We start from the raw sequence: 25,854 nt of genomic DNA, 5'->3' as shown, positions 1-25,854 counted from the left end.
GCACTGTGTGACAGTGACAGGTGGTATAGTGGTTTTAACTGAAAAAATAAAGCCTGAGAAAATCTCTGTCTTGTTTAGCACTTCAGAATGGTCTGTCAGTAACACAAGGTCACACAGCTGTGCACAGATGCAAATTGGAACCGTATAAAGTAACAGTATTGCATCAACTGACCAATTCAGATAGCATTGCTTGTTATCTGTAGTGCAACATTGTACTGCAGCATGTCCATATTAAGGCTTTGGTCCTCAAATGCTCTTTTTTCCTGAGTGACCATGGCTGCACTTATTGGCGTACATGAATTCACAGACTAATCAATGTTGGAATCTAGGAAATCCTCTTCAGTTACATCAAGAGCCTCTACATTCTGTGAAAAGGTGTCTGCAGTGTGCACTTAGTGCAACACAGATTACTGGACTGATCTTGTTCTGTCAAACCATAACTTCTCATAGGTGTGTGAGCAATATATTGCAACCATTTTTCAGAAAACTAACAAAAAGATCTATGATTATTTCATACAGGACAAGAGCAAAGATAGATTTATGGCAGTATTCCAAGGTGTTTCTGTCAGCAGGAACTATCCTGCCATGAAGAGAGTCCAATCTAGTTATTGAACAACGTGTCACTTGCCACAATGTCAGAGCAACGGGCTGGAGCATCAAGCTTCCATCACAGTATGGCTACAGTGTGTTGATCCCTGCAAATAAATAATAGAAGCCAAACCCAACTGGTGTAATCCATGAACTTGTTAGTCAGTAATGTTTTGGAAATTAATTTTATTTGTGCCATTTTTTATGTTTTCTTCTTAAAGAATGCTCTGAATGATTTCAACTTTCTTTTGGAATGGTTAATTGTTTTATTTGCAGTACACACACTTCGATGTTTGTTAACTGACAAGAACACTTCATAATACTGCTCCAAATGTATATTGTATTCTTGACTGCTGATACTGGCACAAGTTACTTTAAGCCTAGGTATTTACAATTCTTCCAATTACATAAATCACTTTCCATGATCCCAGAAAGAGGGATATATGAGGTGTGGAAAGAAATCAAGGACTATGTTTTATTTATGTTTAATGCAATGAAAATGTCTTACAAAGTCTTTTATTGAATTTCTTCACCCCAGGTCTCACAAATAGTATCATAACCAGTTTTGACTTCGTAGTAAGTCATGATCATACGAGGGTTTAAAAAGAAAGAAAATTTGGAACAGAGAAATACTAGGAAACTAAATTACAAAACAAATGGACTTGTAAAGACAACTACATGCACTTGAATACATTACATAGTAACTCATCAAAGTGCATCTAAACATGTACATTGACAAGTTATTGTGAAGTGTATTAAAATGTTTGTAATTGTATGTAGAATCTAATTTGATTTTGTAGTTATGTTTTCTAACATTTTACCATCCTTTTTCATTCCTTTTAATCAGATCATCTAATCATGACTTGCCAAGTAATCGAAACTAGTTGTGAAGCCAGCTGTGTTACCTGCAGTAGAAAAATAAAGTAGAAGAATTTAATTTAGAAAACACACTCAGTGCAGTATGTGTAAGAAATAACTTACTTTTATGAATGGTTATAGTGCGAGGGTAATCCCAAAAGCAAGGTCTCCTATTTTTTTATAAGTACATAGACCTGTTTATTTCTACAATGGTTTACATTTAGCTACTTTATTATATAATCACCAGTTCTGTCGATGCATTTTTGTAGATGCTGTGGCAGTTTTTGTATGCCCATGTCATACCAGCTTGCCACTACACTCTTCAGAAAGTTGTGAACCTCTTCTTTCACCTCGTCGTTGGAGCTTTTAACCTAGGGAACAGGTGATAGTCACTGGGCACCAAGTCAGGACTATAGGGTGAGTGGGTGATTATGGTCCACTGAAACTGTTGCAGGAGAGCAACGGTTTGCTGAACGATGTGTGGGCAAGTGTTATCTTGGAGAATGTGTACACCCCTGCTCAAAATTCCTCTTCTCCAGTTCTGAATTGCCCGTTTCAGTTATTTCAGAGACTCTCAGTACCTGTCAGTGTTAATTGTGGTCCCAGTGATTCAGCTCCAATGACGAGGTGAAAGAAGAGGTTCATTACTTTCTTAACAGCATGGCAGCAAGCTGGTATGAGATGGGCATACAAAAACTGCCACAGTGTCTATAAAAATGCATCAACAGAAATGGTGATTGTGTCGAAAAATAGCTAAATGTTCAAGCTGTAAAATTATGTAAACCATTGTAGAAATAAACAGGTCTATGTACTTATAAAAAAGAGACCTTACTATTGTGATTACCTTTGTATTATAGAGTTAATACTAATTACATTATAACTGCTATACTCTTTGAGCTCTTTGACAGAACACTGAAAGACCTGAGACGAAACAAGGCCCCGGGAGTAGACAACATTCCATTAGAACTACTAACGGCCTTGGGAGAGCCAGTCCTGACAAAATTCTACCATCTGGTGAGCAAGATGTATGAGACAGGCAAAGTACCCTCTGACGTCAAAAAGACTATAATAATTCCAATCCCAAAGAAAGCAGGTGTTGACAGATGTGAAAATTACTGAACTATCAGTTTAATAAGTCACGGCTGCAAAATACTAACGCGAATTATTTACAGATGAATGGAAAAACTGGTAGAAGCAGAATTTGGGGAAGATCAGTTTGGATTCCATAGAAATATTGGAACACATGAGGCAATACTGACCTTACGACTTATCTTAGAAGAAAGATTAAGGAAAGGCAAACCTACATTTCTAGCATTTGTAGACTTAGAGAAAGCTTTTGACAATGTTGACTGGAATACTCCCTTTCAAATTCTAAAGGTGGCAGGGGTAAAATACAGGGAGTGAAAGGCTATTTACAATTTGTACAGAAACCAGATGGCAGTTATAATAGTTGAGGGGCACGAAAGGGAAGCAGTGGTTGGGAAGGGAGTGAGACAGGGTTGTAGCCTCTCCCCAACATTATTCAATCTGTATATTGAGCAAGCAGTAAAGGAAACAAAAGAAAAATTTGGAGTAGGTATTAAAATCCATGGAGAAGAAATAAAAACTTTGAGGTTCGCCGATGACATTGTAATTCTGTCAGAGACAGCAAAGGACTTGGAAGGGCAGTTGAACGGAATGGACAGTGTCTTGAAAGGAGGATATAAGAGGAACATCAACAAAAGCAAAACGAAGATAATGGAATTAAGTTGGGTGATGCTGAGGGAATTAGATTAGGAAATGAGACACTTATAGTAGTAAAGGAGTTTTGCTATTTGGGGAGCAAAATAACTGATGATGGTCAAAGTAGAGAAGATATAAAATGTAGATTAGCAATGGCAAGGAAACCATTTCTGAAGAAGAGAAATTTGTTAACATCGAGTATAGATTTCAGTGTCAAGAAGTCATTTCTAAAGGTATTTGTGTGGAGTGTAGCCATGTATGGAAGTAAAATGTGGACAATAAATAGTTTGGACAGGAAGAGAATAGAAGCTTTCGAAATGTGGTGCTACAGAAGAATGCTGAAGATTAGATGGGTAGATCGCATAACTGGAGGTATTGAATAGAATTGGGGAGAAGAGGAGATTGTGGCACAACTTGATGAGAAGAAGGGACAGGTTGGTAGGACATGTTCTGGGGCATCAAGGGATCACAAATTTAGCATTGGAGAGCAGCGTGGAGGGTAAAAATCATAGAGGGAGACCGAGAGATGAGTACACTAAGCAGATTCAGAAGGATGTAGGTTGCAGTAGGTACTGGGAGATGAAGAAACTTGCACAGGATAGGGTAGCATGGAGAGCTGCATCAAACTAGTCTCAGAACTGAAGAGAGAACAACAACATACTCTTCAGAACTCTACAGAAAATTGTTAAGTTCTGTCTTAAACTGCATCGAATTACTCATAAAATTTTTAGTATGTTCTGGAATGATGACGCATAATGTGTTTCTATTTGCAAGCTCACAATATCTTTTGGCAGACCACTTTAACTTTGACATTGTGTTCCTTTGAATTTGGTATGAGTTACATAACAGATATTTTCTGGAATTTTCTGTTGTATCTTTAGCACACCTTTAGTAGTATGGGCTGCTGGATATTATTGTGGAGGCAGTTGTGAAATGGCAGGTAGCAATGGTCAAAGGAAATCTGAAGTGGGACGTCGATCTGGAGAGATGTGTCGGACCATGGTAATCATTATATTTAGTATGGAATGGTTACATTGCTTTATCAAAGTAGTGAGTTAAGAGATTTGTAGGTGGGAATTGAAGGAGTCAGTGGAAGAAAGTACTAACCCTCAATATAGCAGGGATTAGTTTGATCACGTTATTTGTTTTATTTTCAAACGCAACACATGCTTGTAATAAGTGGCATCACCTCTACAGCTAGAAGGAACTGTCAAAAGTGTTTTCTCTTACCGAATTTCTGTTCTTGGTTTTGAATATAACCAACGTATAAAATACAGTAACACAAAATTACTCTCTTGTGGGTTAGCACTTTCTTTTTCTGATAACTTTCAAGAAGCTGGCTTACTCAGGGGTAATAAGTGTGAGACAGTGCAAGTGACAGATGAGAGTAAGTGCTGACTGCATTACTGATGTTACCATACAAATTTTAGGAATAATAAAATTCAGTAACTTAGGGCATTGTTTTTTGTTTAATGAACCAAATTCCATTTATTAACTGTAAACTGAATGTGCCTAGGACATGATCCTACATAATAACTTGAAGGTTTATGAAGTTAGTGCATTTGTGACATTATGATTCAGTCCTCCTTACCTCTCTCATGCACCAATACTTTACACTATCTACAAGTCTCCTATCTGTGCTAGTGTTAAACTCTTGAAATCTGTGTAGAGGAGGCTTTTATTGCTAGTAATATATTCATTATAGTCATACTTCACACTTTTTCAAGAAAAGAGAAATAATAGTAACAACAAATAACATTGTTGTATATGTATATTGGGACACAGCTATCTAAGTTCCATAAATATTCCTACATTTTTAAATCCCGTATAATGGTGATCGGGGATATTGTAAATGTAGCTGATATTGAATTCTAAGGGAAAAAAAAACTAGAATGCAGCTAAGTGATATATGATAGTTCTCAATACATACCACCAACATAAAACTACTGGCAAGTTTATAAACACTGACAATGTGAAAAAAATTAAAGAAAAAAAGAAAAGAAAAGCACACATGCTACTGAGAATAACCACAACTATTGGCTGCTCAGAATCTGGTGGTACATACAGTGAAAGGTGTATGCTGTGTACAAGTTAAAACTAATTTTATGTTTTGTCTCACACTACATGTATGAATATGTAGTATAGTGAAGGTAAGGAAAAGAAAAAAAAAATGCTGCTAGAATTATGCAGATGAAAAGAGAGGATTCATAAAAATGTTATTTGTTGTAGAACTTCAGTGCTGAGAGATTTATGTACTTTAAGATGGAAGACTGAAGGTAGGGAGAGGATGTCTTAAAGTAGAGAGAGGCTGCTATGGGTGCCAAGCTGCTTTGCCACAAACATCAAACAAAAAAAGGCCAAAATGTCACTTCACAACTGCCAGTTAGCAAAGCGGCATCTCTTCTAAACATATATTTTCATAACTCATGCTGTACCTCTTCTGATGAGGCAGTTTCCCAGCCTGGAAAGCAGCGGAACTGTCGTCCACCCGGTGCCACCTGCTGCCACCACCGATCACGCAACTGCCGCCCCTCGCTCGCCTCCTGCCGTCGCCATCTTCCTTCGCATCGCTCCCGCCACTCCCACCGCGGCCACACCTCTTCAGTTCTGCTTGCCAAACGTCACACCATATGTTCGTTACATGTCTATGCCTGCAGAAAACAAGACACTTACACTAGTCTACACTCTCTCTAGGTGAAACTCTGAGCAGCAGTGTCATTGTCTTAAATTCTACTAATGCTGGGAAATAACCCTATAAATTCTAGTGTATTTGCATATATGGAAATACTGTTGTATTTAAAAATGAGTAAATTTACTGAATATAAAAAGTTCAATTTAGATGGGTGAAGCAGTGATGGGCACATAGCAGCTGTACTACAGTGAATGTAACTGCTGCTGAGCATTTATTTAGGCTTGTTTCACATTCTGAGTTTTCACTTGCTATGGCGTCAATGGAGTATAGTTTATGAATGGAAGAAAAGTCATTGTTTCATTTTGTTTGGGACCGTTGGGTGTTGCTTGCAGTCTTTAAATTTCTCCCTTAGTCTCTCACATTTCTGGCGTGATGTACTGGGATTGTAGCTACAACTTCCCACAATCTGATTAGGCTTTCTCCAGACACACTGACCTGTTGTTTCTAGAGTCTCATTAATCCAGTCATGGAGTTCCTCATGTAGAAGTGGAGTATTCTTGAATGCAAGTTGATAAAATAATGACATTCACAAATACCGGTGATTACAAAAAATTTCTCAAAATGATTTACACCTAGTATGTGGCCCAGTTTAATGTGTGACTTTAGTAAGAGATCATATTAACTTACTTCATACCAAACAACATGACAAAGAATTACTCATTTACAAACCTAAGTTTCATTTCAATTGATTTACATGAACAGGAATGGTTGCAGAACATTTACCACTTGGTGTAAAGGTTAATTATGTACTGTAGCATATGGTTTTAATAATTCTTAAGTACCACACGAATTACTAAGTAATTTTTCTTAAAATTAATGGAAGTTGTAGACTACTAATGATAACAACTTCATTCCTAATATCAGAACAGTTATGTAGAGCAAGAAGTGCACTTTTTTAGTGACAGTCTCAGAAAAAGTATCAAATGTCACTCACAGGAGTGAACACCCAAATGAGGTGTGTGAAAATGTAAACTCCATCCACAGGCCCGAACTTGCCCATTGGTATTGGCTGACTGCTGTGCCGTCCTCTGCAAGTGGCATCATTGGATGTGGTATGGAGGGGCATGGTGTCAGCACACTGCTCTCCCAGTTGTTATCAATTTGCATTACCTGGAGGTGCTACTACTCAGTCAAGTAACTTCTCAGTTGGCATCATGAGGGTTAGTGCACCCCTTTGACGTCCTCCCATCAAGGACAAATCCCTGGCAATACCAGGAAATGAACACGGATGCTTCAAATGGCAGTCAACCATGCTGTCCACTCAGCAATGGAGGCAGACAATGAGGCATATGATGTTAGCTATGCTTTGTGCTATCATAGATTTAGAAAGATATGTCAAAAGTCCTAGTCAAGCAATTTCAACTTATGGAGTAAATTGGTGCAATAAACATTATCCAGTTGATTTCATTCGAGTGACATCAAATTGTAGTAGGATTTTGGAATATATACTGTGTTCATACATTATGAATTAGCTTAAAGAAAACAGTCTGTTGGCACACAGTCAGCACAGACTCAGAAAATATCATTGTAGGAAAACATAACTAGCTCTTTATCCTCAAGAAGTAATGAGTACTATTGAAAGAGGCTCTCAGATTGATTCCAAATTTCTAGATTTCCAAAAGACTTTCAATACCATCCCTCACAAGTGGCTTCTAATCAGATTGTGTGCCTATGGGGCATAAACTCAGTTGTATGAATGAATTTGTGATTTCCTATCAGAAAGGTCATATTTCATAGTAATTGACATTAGACCATCAAGTGAAACAGGAGTGACACATGGTGTTCCCCAAGGAAGTGTTATAACCACTCTGCTGTTTCTAGCCTATGTAATCTAAGCAGCTACCTTAGATTGTTTGCAGATGATGCTCTGATTTAACATTTAGTGAAGTCATCAGAAGATCAAAACCAATTGTAAAATGATTTAGACAAGATTTCTATAAGGTGCAGAAAGTGGCAATTAATTCTAAATAATGAAAAGCTTGAGGTCATCCATATGAGTACTAAAAGTAAGCCATTAGATTTTAGTTACACAATAAATCACTCAAATCTAAAGGCTGTCAGTTCAACTAAATACCTAGAAATTACAATTATGAACAACTTAAATTGGAATGATCACACAGAGAATGTCGTGGGGCAGACAAACCACAGACTGTGTTTTATTGACAGAACGCTTACTATGTTTTATTGACAGAATGCTTAGAAGATACCACATTTCTGTTAAAGAGGCTGACTGCACTACACTTGTCCATCCTCTGCTAGAGTATGGCTGTGCAGTATGGGATCTTTACCAGATGGGATTGATGAGGACATCAGAAAAGTTCAAAGAAGGGCAGGTTCCACAGCCACAAGGACCTCCTCAGCACGGATCTACGGAATGAAAAACTAATCTAATCTAATCTTGTGTGGTCACAAAATAGGGGAGAGAGTGTCATGGAATAGAAAAGCAAGAAGGGTGGGCAATCATTAAAACAAAGGTGTTTTTTGTTGCAGTGGATGCAAAAATATTTTGTTGATGCCCACCTACATAGGAGAAATGATCATTGTAACAAAATAATAGAAATTGGAGCTCACACAGAAATACTGAAGTGTTTGTTTCTCACATGTGTTATTAAAGAGTGGAATGGTAGAGAAATAGAGTGAAAGTGGTTTGATGAACCCTCTGCCAGGAATTACATAGTAGTTGTGTAAATGCAGATGTAATGTAGATAAGGCTAAGATAAAGAGTAATAATAGTTGCAAAATGGGAAAGAAACTAATTTGTTAGCCATATAGCTGCAACTATAGATTATGATCTTTATTAAACTAATGTGAGGAAATGAGATTAAACTAAGGAACAAGTCCAGTGTCATAGAAAATAAAGATTATTAAGACATAAAAAAGGGTGATAATTTATCAAAAGTACTTAAGAAAACAGCAACAGACACTGCCAATATAATAAAGGCAAATGAAAAGAAAATCTCAACTGGAATGAAGTTACAGTTGCGTAAGTGTTTCAAGCAAATGGTGATAACAGGAACATTTGAAAAATATTTTGGAGAGGATGTGAGCAGATCCAGTGAAAACAAACTGAGATACGAATCTGAATCTGAGTTTTACTGTCCCATCATTTACAGACTAAACTGATGTACAGTACTCGTCACTCATTAAAATTTATAATTATATTTTTAAACTGTTATAGTTGTTGGAAGCTCTGTTATAGATTAATGTGAAATACTGGATGCAGAATGTGATTGCAACAACAGAAAACTGCATGAGTATAAAAAGCTTATACTGGATTGGCATCACATTTCATCAGTTAATTTGGCAGATGTTTCAGCAGCTAACAACAATGAGGAACATAGAGGCATGTAAAGAAATCTTCAAAGACTGTACACAGATCAAGAGATCAGAGAGGTGATAATGAAAATAATAAATTTCTGAAAGCTGTGCACATCAAACATATAAAACTAGTTGAGGTGTATAAAGAGAGAAGTAGTATGACAAATGAAAAAGTGCCTGGAGATTGTGGTGTTCGAGTAGAAATGGTTAAATCTGGGAAAAAAGTAATACAAAATTAACTTGCAAATTAGTTTACAGGATGTCTGCAGAGGAAGACAATTCCACAAAACCAGAGTAAGGCTGTTATTATTGTACTTTGTACAAAGGGTGAGAGACATAAAACTAGTGTATGCAATATTCACTAAAGATGTCACCAAACAAAGAGAAAAATATATTTTAATCAATCAGAGGAATAAGCTCACTTCAAAAGTAAATATAACACAATCAACCATTTCAAGTTGTGAACAAAATTACAGCAATCAGTATGAATTGTTCTTTTCTAAGGATTCACAGACAAAGTTTCTGACTCATTTCAACAAAATCTGTGGTAACAGCATTTAAGAAACAACACACTAATTCAGTCTAGGTTAATATACTGACAAATATGTACATCATTGTTCAAGCTTTCATCATATTATGAATGTGTAGTGAGAGATTTGAAACGCTAAGAAGAGTGACACAAGGGGGAGATTAAAACTATTCTTGTTGGTCTTAGTGGAAGTTCTCAGATTCTTAGAAATTGGAAAATGAAAAATAAATGTGTGTTAATGAAACATATTTGGACTACATTCATTTTGCTGACACTGTACTGTTCTCTCTACTGCAGATAAACTTCAAAAATGAATGGAAAATGTTAACAGAGGAAATAGACCTAAAAATCAAATACAGTAAGACAAAAAAATATATAATCAACACATCAAAAAAAATTTGCAAATCAACAATTAAGTCACAGAACAAATTGATGAATAGTCACATTTGAGGTAACTGAAGACTATAGTTTAATGGACAGCAAAACAGATTAGTACAAGAGTAAAAGTAAACTGAACAGCATTTTCAAAATTAAGTTTCCTCTGTGTCCGTATGTAATACTGAATTTAAGTTACAGCAATGAGACATTGATTTTCATTGAAGACTTTAATGTAAGTGTTATCAAGAGGAGGCAATCACTTTGTGTAACAGTGAAGTCTAACAGGTGTCAACAGTGGTGATAAACTGTCTATTTCTTCTTTTCTAGGATCATCACATCAAACTGCCATGCATAGCCACTTGTGCCAAAACAGGCAATAAAGTGCACTTTAACCAGTAGATTGGGATGGTGGTGTAGTTAACATACCCACAACATTTCCTCTCATTTCTGTTCCCCCCTTATACATTAATGTACACTGTAGATTCCTTAATGACAGGGTACCCCAATGGTTAGCACACTGGACTCACATTCAGGAAGACAACAGTTTGAACCCATGTCTGACCATCCAGATTTAGATTTTCGTGTGATTTCCCTAAAATTCTTAAGGCAAATGCCAGTATGGCTCCTTTAAATGTGGGCAGCCAATTTCCTGCCTCACCTTTGACACAATCCGAGTTTGTGATCTGCCCCTAATGATCTTGATGTTGATAGAACATTAAACCCAATCTTCCTTCCTTCTTTCTTGTAGATTTCTTATTGAACCATATGACAGTCTTCGGTTTTTTGCTAAGGATTCATAATTGTACTACCTGTGAATGAAATTACGGTTTCCAAGCAACCTCAGAATTAACCACTCTACGAACCTGTTTTGTTGTCTGGACTGGTTATAAGTTATTAGCACACAATAATCTGTACACAGCAGATTATAATTTCAAATCAATTTACTGCCAATTTTAGCTATCCAGTGTTACATTAAAGAAATAAACATTGATGAATCTGTGTGGGGGACATACAGTCTCTTTTTACCAAGAAATTTTTAACATGTACTTGCCTTCAAGATCATTTACTGAAATAATTTAGAATCTCTGGTGGTAAGTAATACACAATCTTGAGGACAACAAAAGTTGTACATGACCAAGGATTAAATTTTCATCTGTGTTCTGACTACATATAAATCCTTGAACTACTCACTGCATACAAAAATAGAATAAAACATTTTCGCCGCCTAAAATGTCATGTGTGGAGAGGTAATGACACTGTGGTGTCTCTGGAGTGGAGCGCCCTATCTTTGATTCTTATTTCTTTGGACTGCTTCATACTAGCTCATTCTCAATTGCAACTTGTCCTTCTGCCATGTTTGTTTGTTTTGTCTCAGAGATTAATAAATGCATATTGGATACTTTGTGTGTGTTATTACTAATTAATCATAAGTGACAACCAGAGTGGTGACCCTGCCACCATCGTCATCTCATCACGAATTATTTTGTACTTGTTTTTGTCATTTGCAAACATCAAGTGCCAGCCCACCTTGTTTCCGCCACAATGGATTTACCAGTGTCTTTTGCTGAAAGTGTCATGCACCCTATTAACTGTGCATGCGACGGCGAATGGTCAAGTGTACCTAATGAGAGTTTGGTTAAAAGTGAACAATTATTTACACCCGGTCACTCCAGCAGCTACCTAACCTTAACCAGCTCGACATAGCCACCATATAGCATGGCAGCACAACAACATGGACAGTGCATGCCACCTAATGATGTTGTGGACATGTTTCCTGTTAAAGACATTGTGGTTTATCCTTCATCTACACCATTACCTTCAGGATGATTTGACATACTGACAAAGTTTCAGAACTCTGATTCGAACATTTCTATGGATGGGGTAGCAAATTCTTATTTGCCTAGTGCCGCAGAAACTGCCCCCCCCCCTCCCCTTTCCCAAACATCATCTCAGTGATGCCGATTGCCTAGACCATGCCAGTTTCTGTGACTGTTGTACCATAGTTGCACCACAACTGCCTTCCGCCCGCTTTCTTTACAGCACTGGTCATTCCACCCACACCAATTCCCAGCTCAGCCCCTCTGTGGCAGCGCTGCAACCACCTTCCAACCACTGTTGCAACGGCACTGGCTGTTACACCCACACTGTGTTCTTCGCTGGGCCTGCAATTTGGATAGACCATGCCAACTTTTATGCCATCCCCATCCGCACCATGTGTTGCATATGGCTGCCACCCCACACGGACTTTGGGCGATGCACTGTTCACTGCTACTGCACTTACAGAGTCAGAAGCATTCTGCTCTGCTGACACGGACCTCTGTCTGCTGGTGTTGCCTTAACATGTGCTACCTGGCAGGTTTCCCAAGCACCCTGCTTTGCAAAATGATAACCCAAAGACTCGGTTCACCTTAGTGGATCACCTACTGGACATCCAAGGCATTTTGGATGACAATGCGTATTTTGTCTGCCTGGTAAGTCACCTAAATGCTCATTTGGACCTCATCAGCGACTTGCTTCTCTCACTGCCCGCCTCCCACAAGTATTTGATGGTGAAATCACTGCTCATCGAGCACCTTTCTTGCCCTCAGGTGGAGGCTATTCACAGCATTATTCATGATGAGCATCTTGATGACTGCACTCCTTCACAGCTTTGGCAGTGCCTACATGCATTAACTGATTATCAAGCAGTACCTGATGCCACACTTTGGGCATTATGGATGGTCAAAATGCCTTCAGATCTGCAGTTTCATCTACTCTCTCATGTCGCTGACCGACCTGAGGTTTGTTTAGGCATGGCAGATCAGGCTTATGCTTTCAACCGTCGCCGACACTGCCTGTCATGGACAACACCTCCATCACCCACAGGTGGCACACCGGTTCCACACTCTGCCTGCAGGGGCCAGCGCACTCGCCTCAGTGCCTCAGCTGCCATTCAGGAGCTGCCACCTAGCAGCCGACAGGAGACATGCCTGTGGCCTCCTGACAGCCGCTGACCTCACCCAGGTAGCAGCCCAATCGGCTGGCACCGGCATACCCACTGTGCTGGTTCCACACTACTTATGGGGACGCCATCCACAACTGCCGTGCACCTTGCACCTACCCAAATAATTCCAGTGGGCACATTTAGGTGCCTCATCCCGCCATGTTCCTTCAAGGTGCCTACTGTCCAGTGCTGCACCTCTTGCTTCAGTGATGTGACACCTTTATGCCACAGATGTTGCAGTCCATGGCTCCATCAAGATGTCACTTTGCCTATCACCAGTTCACACCTTCCCTTGGACCTCCCACATTGCTGATATGGATGAAACTGTGATCAGGTTGGATTTTCTACATAATTACAACCTTTCACCAGATCTGCAAGCTGCTGTGCTCCGCCACGCATCTGGCTCTACTGTTCTGTGCTCACATGAGTTCAGTATGACTTCGTTATCTGACTTTGCTTTCCACATGTGCATCCCAGCTCAAGTGCATTACTGCACAGCTCTCTGACATGTCGGATGTGTGCTCACAAATAGTTGAACTCCGTACCCAGAACGCTGCCTTATGCACCCACATTGACTCTACCTCCACTGAGTTGTCACACACATGGCATACAATACGTTGCCTATCTGCAGAACTGCAACAAGGCGGTCCAACACACACCTCTACTATGTCTTCTCGCCAATCAGTGAACTGACATTGCATGCGGATCCCTTCTTGACCCCTCTGGCCAACCGCCCTTTGCGACTGACAGCGATCAGTAATGGCTCCACTGATGGCCTGCCTGTATGTTATAAGGCCAGGCACCTTCAGCTTCCAAACGTCTTCGTGCCAAGGAGATCATACAGGATATGTAGGCTTCAGACATCCTATTCCCCTCCGATAACAACTGGTCTTCACCCATTCACCTTGTTCCTAAAAAGGACGGCACCTTACACAAGTGCAAGGACTACAGGTCCCCTAACACTCACACCATTATCAACAACTACCCAATTCCTAATGTACAGGATTTCACACAATTACTACATGGTTCTAATTTTTTCTCTGTTTTAGACTGTTGCAAGGCATACCATCAGATCCCTATGCATCCATCGGATATTCCTGAGATGGCCATCATCACACCCTTTGGCCTATTTGAATACTGTCTTAGATGGTATACTGATCTTTTACTCTTCAACTGAGGACCATAAAGTTCACCTTGATGTGTTTCATTCGGCACTTGCTGACAACAGTGTGGTGATCAATGATGAAAAACCGGAACTGTGTTCCACATCAGTGACCTTGCTATGCCATACTGTTACCACCAACATCCTCTGACAGACAAGTTCTTGTGCTGAAACCATACTTGATTTCCCTCTTCCTGAGAATTATGCTCAGCTCCGTCATTTTCTGGGTATGGCTAACTTTTATCACCACCCTATTCCTCAGGCTGCCTCCGTCCAAATGGAAGGCCTGCTCAATCTCCATTGGGCAAGTTTGACAGGGTGTCTTCGGCATGTCTATATCTTCTGAGGGTTACAGATACTTCTTATCGATCATCAACCACGTGACCTGCTGGGTCGAGACGGTCCCTCTTATTGACATCACAGCTGAGATCATTGCACTTTCTTTTGTCTTGGTGGGAGTTGCTCATTTTGTCTGTCTCCTGTCCCTCACAACCAACCAGGGACACCAGTTTGAGTCCATCCTCTTTGCACGACTCTGCAAACTATGCAGCACCACCAAATTTCACACCACAGCTTACCACCCTCAGGCAAACGGCCTGGTCGAACAGTGGCACCACACACTCAAGGACATGCCTATGTGCCATGGTGGCCTATGGTCCGAGGCCCTCCCATGGGTCCTGGTGGGTATTCACTCAGCCCACAAAGAAGACTTGAACACCTCGGTTGAAGAGATTCTATATGGTGAACCCCTCCTCTCTCCCAGTGAGTTTGTTGAGGATTCACTGTCAACCACTACTGTGGATCTTCCCACTCTGGTTGACTGGATTTGTATGCACATCATTTGCCGCCACCCCCTTCCCCCCTTCCATGCCCTCACTACACCCTGCCTCTGCTCATCCACAAGGACCTTAATTCCTGTGACTTTGTGATGCTGTGGGATGACACTGTGCAAGCAGCCTTGCAGCCATCTTATTTGGGTTCTCATTGCATGTTACGTCATGGTATGAACATGTTTGTCATCCACCTACACAGACGTCCACTGACTGTGTCTGTTAATTGACTGAAACTGGTGTGGTCAGTCACCGACCTGCCTCCCGACGCTGCCAACCTGCCTTCAGCCGATGTCTCTCCACCTGTGCAGTTGTTGGAACCACGGGACCCTTGCACCGCAGATCCAATGTGCCTCCTCCTCATGCCAGTTCCTGCCTTCAACTGCTGTGATGGCACAAAGATTATGAATTTATCTGATGAAGCTCCCCTTTGCTGTGCTCCACATTCTTGGGAGGGGGGTCTGTGGTATCTCTGGCACAGAATGCCCTATCTTTGACTCTTACTTCTTTGGACTATTTTATGCTAGCTCATTCTTGGCACACAACTTGTTCTTCTGCCATGTTTGTTCATTTTGTCTCAGTGATTAACAAATGCATATTTGATACTTTGTGTGTGTTGTTACCAACCAACCATATGTGATAACCACAACACGATGGCAAAAATTTCGGTGGATACATGCAGAACCCTGAACACTTTCATCCTATAATACTCTGTTACCTAATTACTGATGAAGACAGTCAAAAATCAACTGAATGTTGGTTGATCATATGCCATGTGTCATGGATGATTCAAGGTCATGAGTGGTAATAGTTTACAGGTCAAACTGACAGCCCCCTGCAAATGTGTGCACACATATCAAGGTATCATGTTGATTAGGTCAACTTTTCATTCATTCTTTTTGTCACACCTAGCTGATACTAATGCTAAATATGCTACACAGTTATTAAATACCAGTCATCCATTCCGCATTGTTCAATCATGTACAAAAATTAGGAATGGCAACTACTCTTACTAGCTTGTAGAGATTTTATGTGAAATAATGCTATGGACTGGAAGTTTCATTCTACTGTAATCAGTATAAAACGTCTGTTTTGAAGTATAGAAATTGATTGATAACATGTTGTAATGTGACAGAATTGACCTAAGTGCTTTAGAAGGTAGGCAATGGTTTTTAAACACTGCTGCTCAGATTTCACTTATCTTTGAGAGACTTCTTGAATTATTATTAAGCTACTCCTGTATTTATGTCACAAAATAAAAGACTGGTTCTAAATTTTTCACAAAAGCAAAACAGTTTGTGAAAATACTGAGGAATAATGGCACAGCAAATGTAGATGACGGTAACCCTAAAACTACTGATACTTAAGGCAACTATTTCACTATATTAGTCATGGTGTTTCATATAAATTGTTTGCCTCTGTAACTTACAAAAAATATGTGAGAAGAATATTTATTGAGACAGGGTCACATAACAAAAGCTACACTTTCTGTGTCATTATCAACATAATTTATTGAGTTATTTTGCAGAGAGGTACATACAGTAACAAAATACAGTTGTTTAAACAGAACTTTAATTTTTCTGTTAAATAGCTGTTGTATTTATACCAGTTGTGTACAAATCAAATTAAATCACATTTCTTTGTGTTTAGTTTGGGAGTTATAAACCTCCAAAGTGTTAGGGGTGGATGCAACATGCTGCCAATAATAGTTGCCTGTATGCAGAGAGGTGTTATAGAGTTGGAATATTGATTTAAGTGAGGTGTTCAAATGTTTACCAATGTTTCTTAACACACAATGCAATTTGCCTTCTAAACAACCTGCAGACAAGGTGTAGCATAGCCAGTGTCAGGGAGCAGCAAGCTTCCTCGATGTGCTGTTAGATGTCATGTTCAGTTAGACTGTGGACCATTGCCTTACACTACAGTATACATGGCAGATTGGACTGTTCATGCAAAAGGGGTTCAGTGTGCTGCCGATATTGATGTTGAATAAACATGGCATACACATACGAGTATATTGACATATTGCTGACCCTCGGTGAATGCCGACACAATGCCAATGAACCAGAAATGGTAGATGCCATGAGATATCCTTGTTGAAGAGCTCCAGAAGACATTATGTTCTTACGTGTTGAACAATGACTTTGGGAAACAAGTAGTTTGAGAAGGTATGGTAGTAACAGTTGTACACCAGCAAGAAGTGATGAGATGGAGGAATTTGTTTTAGCTGTGATACATCATGATCCTCGAGTCAGCTTATGACACATTTCTGCAGTCACTGATATCAGCCTTACATCTGTGTGGTGTATAGTACTGGGTCACTGGTTTCACCCACACCACCTGTCACTGACACAGAACCTGCAGTAGGAGAGCTACTTTCTGCAAATTCAACATGAGTAATTTCACTCTGGACCATCTTACAAGGTGTTATGTTCTCCAATGAATACATTTTCACAAATTATGGTGCAGTGAACCATCATAAATGCATTACTGAGCCACAGATTATCATTGGTGAGTAGGTCTTGTCAGTCATCAATGGAGGTGGTCTATTAATATGTGGTATAGAATCCTTGGGGATGAAATCATTGGTCCACACTATTTTCCAGGTACACTGACAGGTGAGACATATCACACTTTTATCATGGACAGTTTAGGTGCTCCCCTTGAAAATGTCCATCTAGACATTAGAGGCTGTATGTGGATGTAGCATGAATGTTGTCCAACCCATTCTGTGAGTGATAATTTGAAATAACTGAAAAACAGATTATCTGGAAGATGGCTGGAAAGCTATGGTCTTCAGGAATGGCCTGCACTGTTGCCCAATTTAACAACAGTAGATTTTGTTTTGTGGGGATATCTAAGGAATAATGAGTGTAACACTGAACCCATAATTCCAGATGGCTTCAAATGGTGCATTGAGGAAGCTCGTTGCTCCTTGACAAAGGCAGTGTGACATCTTGTCCACAGGTACTTTAGAAGGCACATTGTGCTATGCATTCAGGAAAATGGGCACATATTTCAACACTTCACTTTAAATCAACACTCCACTATCAGAACATCCATCAGCACACAGCCAAGAATTTTGTACAGTGTGTTGTATCCACCCCTAACATTTTGAATGTTTCTGGCTCCCAAACTAAACATAACAGAAATGTGATTTAAACTGATTTGTACACACCTGGTTTAAGTGCATCAGTTACATAACAGGAAAAAAACAATGTTTCACTATCTCATTGCTGTACCCTTCAGGAGATTTGTACACAGTTGTTTTAAATACATCAGCTACATCTCAGAAAAACTAAAGTTCTTTTTAAGAAATGTATCTTATTGCTGTACCTCTCAAGAAAATAACTCAGTAAACTTATTGATAAACCTGCAGAAAGTTTAACTTTTCTTATGTAGACTTGTCTCAATAAATATTCTTGTCATGTATTATTTTGTAAGTTACAAAGGCAAATAATTTATCTGACACACCCTGCATATCTTTCCAGCATAGTTTCACTTTCTTAGCATCTGTTACTTGAGTTTTGAATCACTGGCTGAAATTTGTTAAACAGTTACTAGCAGAGAAAAAGATACTGAGCTTTTTTATAATCAGTCTCATTTTTACTGGCAGAAGTACTCAATATAACAATTTAGTGATTTTAAAGCATCATAAGCAGAACTACTGGACAGGTTGTTTTTGTTCACTTGTCAACTTTATCATGGATTATTCCACAGAACACTGTAATCAGAAGCAACAAAATATTCTACTAAATACTTGCAGTGACAAACCATCTGTATGAATGATAGTTGTCAGTGACTCATAGTCTACTCTGGTTCTGTGTGTTTAATTTTGACTGCTGCCTTTTAAAAGTCGTTGGAATTTTCTGCTTATTTATTATCAGCTACGTAGGATCATTTCTCTGAATTTGTGTTGTGAAAATTAATGGAGTATGTATGCACTGGAACTCTTTCCATGCCACAGTGCACAACTGTTACACATGCAAGTTAGTGCCTGACTGTTAGTAATGCAAACAAAGTATACTAATAGATTTAAAAATTTCACAATACATGAGAATATTACCATCATTTACAAGCTACATCAAATACGCATATCATAGGGGAGTTAATTCTCAGTATTTGTTAGAATAATTACAAACAGTAGAGATAATATCGTGCAATATTTCACAAGGTTCTGTGGTATGTTACTTAAACAGCAAGCAATGCAAGTGTGGCTCAGTATGCCTGTACATTGCATACAACATTTTATTTGTGTGACAAATGTTTCAGTAGCTCAGAAGCAGACATGTTGTGCTGATTACAAAGAAAATCAATCATGATGCACCTTCTCACAACAAATGTAGGAGCATGCTCCTAGTGAAATACTTGTTAAAAACAAAACAGATACGGTACAGTGAAGGTCATACAATCTGAACTCATTGTTCATCAGTAACAATGAAAGCTAACAGTTTCTACAAGAACTGACACTGCTGAGAGATAGTGTGTGTTTTTTTAACATCTCTTCATACTACTTGCATTTCAGTGCTCACCTCTTGCAGTGATCAGCAGTGCTTGTTTCAAACCAGAAGATGCTATCGTTGATGGATGTGAGTGAGAGAACAGAGAGTATTATTGATGTTAGCACAACACATATATTTATATATATATACAGACAGGCAGACAAACCAACTGTTCTGAGTGGAATATGTGCGACATACCTGAATAACGCACGACACGACGTCTGTCCTGTGACTCGACTCGTCTGCCTCTGGAGAGCACCTCCGAGTACTGTCCCTCTCTCTCTCACTTTCTCACTCTGTCTTTACTTGCTTTTTACAAACATTTTATATTATTTTTACAGATTTGGCTTCCATAGGCATTGTCCTAATTTGTTGTGAGATGGATGAATAAATAAAAACTCCAGTTTTATTTCTCCATAAAAACGTTCACTTTTCGAGAACTAGCAACACGCTAACAGATAAAAGTAGACATATGTGTGCATTGTACTGTGAGGGAAAACTATCCAACCAGTTTTTAATAGACACTGTGAGATTCTTTATTTCTAATTCTTTGGCACTGGGTTGCTTACGTTCTTTAAATAATTTTGTCTGGATTTTTTTGAGTGTTGAAAGACTTGCAAATTGCTGTCTTCCAACCCTCTTCCTAGCAGTAATATGAGGAAGAAATGCCTAATGTACAAGAGAGCAATCCACGTCCATACGTACTCCCATTTGACGTGAGGTCTTTGTTCTGGCAGCGGAAGCCTTGGAATCCTTCTGCGCATCTGCAACATAAATGAGAATTCCATTTCCTTGTTGCACAATTGCACAATGATTCACTGTGAGAAATAAAACATTCAGTTATCTATTCATAGTACATAAAGATCTTCTGAGAACTACAATTTTATTTTCTTCTGTAATGGTACAGTGACCAAAACAGTAATATAAAAAGGATTGCTAATAAGTACAAGTCATTTAAAAATCAGGTATCAGTAACCATTTAAGAGGCACATTAAATCATAATCGATTAACCATGAATATCAAACTGTAAGTTTTCCCTCTGCTAATTTAACTGCATTTTTTTTGTTGACTTCATTAGTTTTGGCAGCTTTTTTGTGTCTTATAAAGACTGAGATTTTTTGCTAGAGGGCAGAGGTAAGGCTGTAGAAACATATGAAGCTTGGGGAAAGATAGATACAGCCATAGCGAAATTAAATAAAAATTTCGAGAAAAGAAAAGCAGCTCTGAATATCAAGAGCTCAGATGGAAAGCAAGCACTAAGCAAAGAAGGGAAGTTGAAAAGTGGAATGAGTATATAGAGGGACTACACAAGGGAAATGATGGCAGTACTATAGAAACAAAAGAGGTTGTAGATGAGATGGGAGATAATGGTGCTGTGAGAAGAATTTGTCAGAGCACTGAAAGACCTAAGTCGAAACAAGGCACCTGGAGTAAAGCCATTCTTCAAAACTACACATATCCTTGGGGCAGCTAGCAGTAACAGAACTATTCCACCTAGTGTGCAAGATGTGTGAGACTGGCAAAATACCCTCAGACTTCAAGAAGAATGTAATAACAACAATTCCAAAGAAAACAGGAAGATGTGTTAAGTAAAGGTAAGCCCATGTTTATGGCTTTTGTAGATTTGGAAAAAGCTTTTCACTATGTCAACTGGAATAAACTCTGAAATTATGAAGGCAGCTGGGGTACAATACAGGAAGTGAAAAGTATAAAGGTATACTCATGTTGTACGGAAACCAGATGACAGTTATAAGAGTCAAGGGGCATGAAAGGGCACAGTGGCTGAGTAAGGAATGAGGCAGCATTGTAGCCTATTGCTGATTTTATTCAATTTGTAGATTGAACAAACAGTAAAGGAAGCCAAGGAAAAATCTGGAGGAGGAGTTAAGGTTCAGGGAGAAGAAATATAAACTCGATTTTTTTTCAAGGGAGCATTTGTTGGTGACATTGTAATTCTGTCAGAGACACCAAAGGTCTTTGAAGACCAATTGAATGGAGTGGATAGTGTCATGAATGGATGAACATTATCAAAAGCAAAACAAGGGTAACGGAATGGAGTTGAGTTAAATCAGGTGATGCTGAGGGTCTTTGATTAGGAAACAAGGACACTAAAACTGGTAGATGAGTTTTGCAGTTTGGGCAGCAAAATAACTGATAATGACTGAAGTAGAGAGGATACAAAATTTAGTGTGGCAACAGTAAGAAAAGCATTTCTGAAGAGGAGAAATTTCTTAACATCAAATGGCTCTGTTGCACTTCTAAAATAATTTGTGGAGTACCCATTGCTCCTCAGAACACTTTCCAGATGTTGCATTTCATGTTTGAGGTGCTGCGGCTCACATATTCGTCCTGCTCGGATTTCGAGCATATGAAGGTTCGAAAGGATATCGGGTGCCGTAGTTAGTCTCAGATGTAGAGGCTTGCAAAGGATAGACTAGCATGAAGAGTTGGTTGAAACCAGTCTTCAGACTGAAGACCACAACAGCAACACAAGTGACTGACACATAAACCTACCCAATGGGTGCACTCTGATTTTGATCAGTTATGAATATGTTATAGTGTACATCAAAATGAGAGACACAATTTTTTTGTATACATGTCCATACAGCTGTTAAGGAAGTGAGACACCCCGATGAAAAAAAATTAAGTTTATATTTCTGAATGAATACCATTGAAACAGTAACATATATACAAAAAAAAGTTGTATGGCTTTTAATGTATGTTTTAACAGTGCAACTAGATTTGTTGAAGACATCATCTTTTTTCCAAATCCTCTCCCTTCACTATTTTGTTTTTTGTTTTGACATTTCACAAATATCAAAATGTACAACATCATTAGTACTAAGTTCAAATATATATGTACGATAAAGTGACACTCCAAAACGCATTTGCCAGAAATAAGCTAGAGTACCTCTAAATCACTCTACATGGGCCTGATATGTGTTCAATTTCAATTGTGATATGTGTTGCTTAAAGCATTTCCCACATATATCTGTGTGTGTGTGTGTGTGTGTGTACTTCTTTTTTAAATTTTTTTTCTACTCAGTTTGTAATCTTTTCAGTTTTAATTAATTTATGTTTGAAATAGTTTGTAAATTATTGTTGTAATATTATCATAAATTTGTGCAATAAATAGGAAGTGCAGAATTGCTTGGGTCAAAAAAATGCAGAATGTGTTTTGTTAACCAAACAGAAATACAACCACACATGTCTTTGCTGTACCACTTCATTAAATATCACTGAATATTGTGTTAATGATGATATACATTTTCTTTTGGTCAAATGTCGAAATGAAAACAAAATAGTAAGTGGAGTTTAAAAAAATACTTTTTCTACAAATCTTGGTGCACTGTTATAACGTAAATTAAAAACAGTAGAACTCTTGTTTGAAGTTTTTGTGTATCTGTTACCATTTTAACTGTATTTATTCAGAAGTATTAAAATTAACTATTTCAGGGTGGTATTACACCCTGTTAACAGAATGTTTCTTATCCTGCACTGTAATAAAAAGTATTCAAAGATGATCAAAATCAAGGTGGGTAGGTTTACTTGTGAATATTGAATAGTGAAGTTTTTTGAATATTACTAACAAAGTTGCAGATGAAGTGACATTCTGATGACATCTTCTAGGTTTACCAACCGAGTGGCAGCATCTTTTTGATGTGAGTGAGTTTTTTATTAATCCTCTTCATATCTATATAACAGATTTGAGGAGGGAGTTACTAAGCAGTTAACAGAAGAGGAGATTCCATTGAAGACTGAAGTTAGTTCAGTCAATGTAGTCAGATTACTGATCCCAAAAGGCTAGCATTTTAGCTCCATCTTAGGCCTACCTTTTTATCTGTTATTTATTTAATTACTTGTATAAGAACACGAATCATCTAGCATGCCATCTGGATACCTATTGCTTTTCTACTGAAATAATGGTAATAATGTTTCAGTTTTGCTTTTTCAGAAGTACATACCAGAAATTAACATGTAAGAGACAGTAATGCAGGTGTATTAGAAATCACAAGGTTTTACCATCAGTAGAGCGTCTTTAATGCAATAAAAAAAATTAAAAATGGTTTAGAGCTTGTTGAGTGATGTATTTTATTGGATCATTCAGAGAGTTTTGTGGAAGTAAACCTCGATATATTTTCATGTGCCTGTGGCCACTTGTGTAACAGCCAAGAAGCTCCTATGAAAATGTGTAGTTCCAGATTGTGATACATGTACTATGTAAAGATTTAAGTGCACTCAAAAGAATACATGTAAATGCTGGAGGACATGGAACAGCTTTTGACTGATCGTACTGAAATTTTAAGGTATAAAGTAAAATCTCTATACATTAAGCCTCAAAAATGCTATGGCATAAAGTAAAATCTACATACACCAACCTTCAAAAGTTCTATAAGTCCACACTCTCTCGCTTCATGAAGTAATACATGTGTGCCACTAATAAATAAGAACAAAGGAAGTAGGTCACAGAATGCTTGTTCGCCCACTGCTTGAATACTGCTCAGCAGTGTGGGATCCGTACCAGATAGGGTTGATAGAAGAGATAGAGAAGATCCAACGGAGAGCAGCGCACTTCGTTACAGGATCATTTAGTAATCGTGAAAGTGTTACGGAGATGATAGATAAACTCCAGTGGAAGACTCTGCAGGAGAGACGCTCAGTAGCCCGGTACGGGCTTTTGTTAAAGTTTTGAGAACATACCTTCACCGAAGAGTCAAGCAGTATATTGCTCCCTCCTACGTATATCTCGCAAAGAGACCATGAGGATAAAATCAGAGAGATTAGGGCCCACACAGAAGCATACCGACAATCCTTCTTTCGACGTACAATACGAGACTGGAATAGAGGTAGAACCGATAGAGGTACTCAGGGTACCCTCCACCACACACCATCAGGTGGCTTGCGGAGTATGGATGTAGATGTAGATGTAGAAGTTTGACTCTCTGTACTGTGAAAATGCATCAAGGGAATCTGTAATTTATAACTGAGGAAGATTTAAGGGACTCAATCTATATATACAAGGGTAGTGATGGTCCACTCCTGGCACAAATTATCAAGCATAAAATGAGATTTTTGTGTCTGCAAGTCATGAGAGAGCAACTCCCAGCAGCATGACTATTCTGCTAGCCACTGATACTGTGTTTCGGATCTTCTCCACAGCAATCACAATTTAAAAGCATTCAGGAAATATACATGAAACCAGATGTGCCAATGCAGGAAATCAGTAAGGAAGTTGTAATGGACTATAGAAAAACCAATAACTATTATGCTGTATTAAGTGGAGGTACAAGTGACATTTATAGGAATGATCTAGTGAATGCTGCCCACAGTCTAAAGAAGCTCTGGCCAAAGCTGAGAACCAGAGCATAATGAGATACAACTTAAACATTATGTCTACTTGGAACGTAAACACTGAAATTCATAAGCTAAGAGGCAGTTTCAGGAGGCATACCAAATATATCCTAATACTAGCTTTCTTAGTGTAGATTTTCTCGACAGGTGCTGCCATGCTGCTATACAAAACATAGCATCTTCTGAAAAGAAAGGACAAGACATTTCCATTCGTAAATATCAGTAAAGGGTTGGATGACACTAACCAAACATAATGGCAACATGTCACACTGGTCCTTCCACTGGGATAGTCTGGAAAAATCATGCAGCTTATAAATCTGCCATGGAAGCAGAAACAGCAGCAGAGTCAGAAATGATGGATAGTGAACAGTAAACTATGAAGAACAGCTTATCAACACTAACTGTACAACAAACATCTGCAGCAACAGCAGAAGCAGGCTTCACATCATGGCCAGTGTGCTTTCCAAGAAATTTTGATGTCACACAAGGAAAGGGACGGAACATGACACTGCAAAATGTGAATGCAATTGTAAACATTTCCTATGCTAGTCACTCACAGATTTTAAGTGTAACCATCCAAAGGCTGAGAAACAAATCATTAGAACTTGATTTTTTTGATTTTTTAATAAACAGTGTCAATTTGGATTGTATTTATATTGTGGGTAATCAATGGTGTCGATATTGATTGGATGTAAATTGTGGAACACTGCTACAGGAAAGTCGAACTAAGTAATATCAACATACATCTGTATAAATTATCAAGTCAGTACTGGTACTGCAGGAATGATGCAAAAATGGGGGAGTACATATCTTTAGTAAATCATGTATCAGATATAAAAGAAGGTGTGAAAAAAAATTCTTTAGTTTAGAAAAAAAAAAACCTGCCATGAAATTGTATTAAGTGTGGGGTAAAGTCATTGTCATTGCAGTTTATAGACAA

At 38.5% G+C, this 25,854-nt stretch overlaps 1 protein-coding gene across 1 annotated transcript in view; it reads right to left on the bottom strand.

The window, feature by feature from the left end:
• Positions 1 to 25,854, bottom strand: part of LOC126285225 (pro-neuregulin-2, membrane-bound isoform-like) — a 772,532-nt gene that overhangs the window by 61,267 nt on the left and 685,411 nt on the right. The window contains exons 7-8 of the mRNA XM_049984524.1: positions 20,268 to 20,326; positions 5,604 to 5,775 (exon numbers count right to left, since the gene is read on the bottom strand). Of these exons, the coding sequence (XP_049840481.1) occupies positions 5,604 to 5,775; positions 20,268 to 20,326 (231 nt within the window). The remainder of the gene's footprint in view (positions 1 to 5,603; positions 5,776 to 20,267; positions 20,327 to 25,854) is intronic.

The sequence above is a fragment of the Schistocerca gregaria genome, chromosome 8 (assembly GCF_023897955.1).
Source record: "Schistocerca gregaria isolate iqSchGreg1 chromosome 8, iqSchGreg1.2, whole genome shotgun sequence".
Taxonomy (NCBI): domain Eukaryota; kingdom Metazoa; phylum Arthropoda; class Insecta; order Orthoptera; family Acrididae; genus Schistocerca; species Schistocerca gregaria.
Note: the sequence above shows the minus strand (reverse complement) of the source record. Positions and strands in the feature narration are given on the sequence as shown.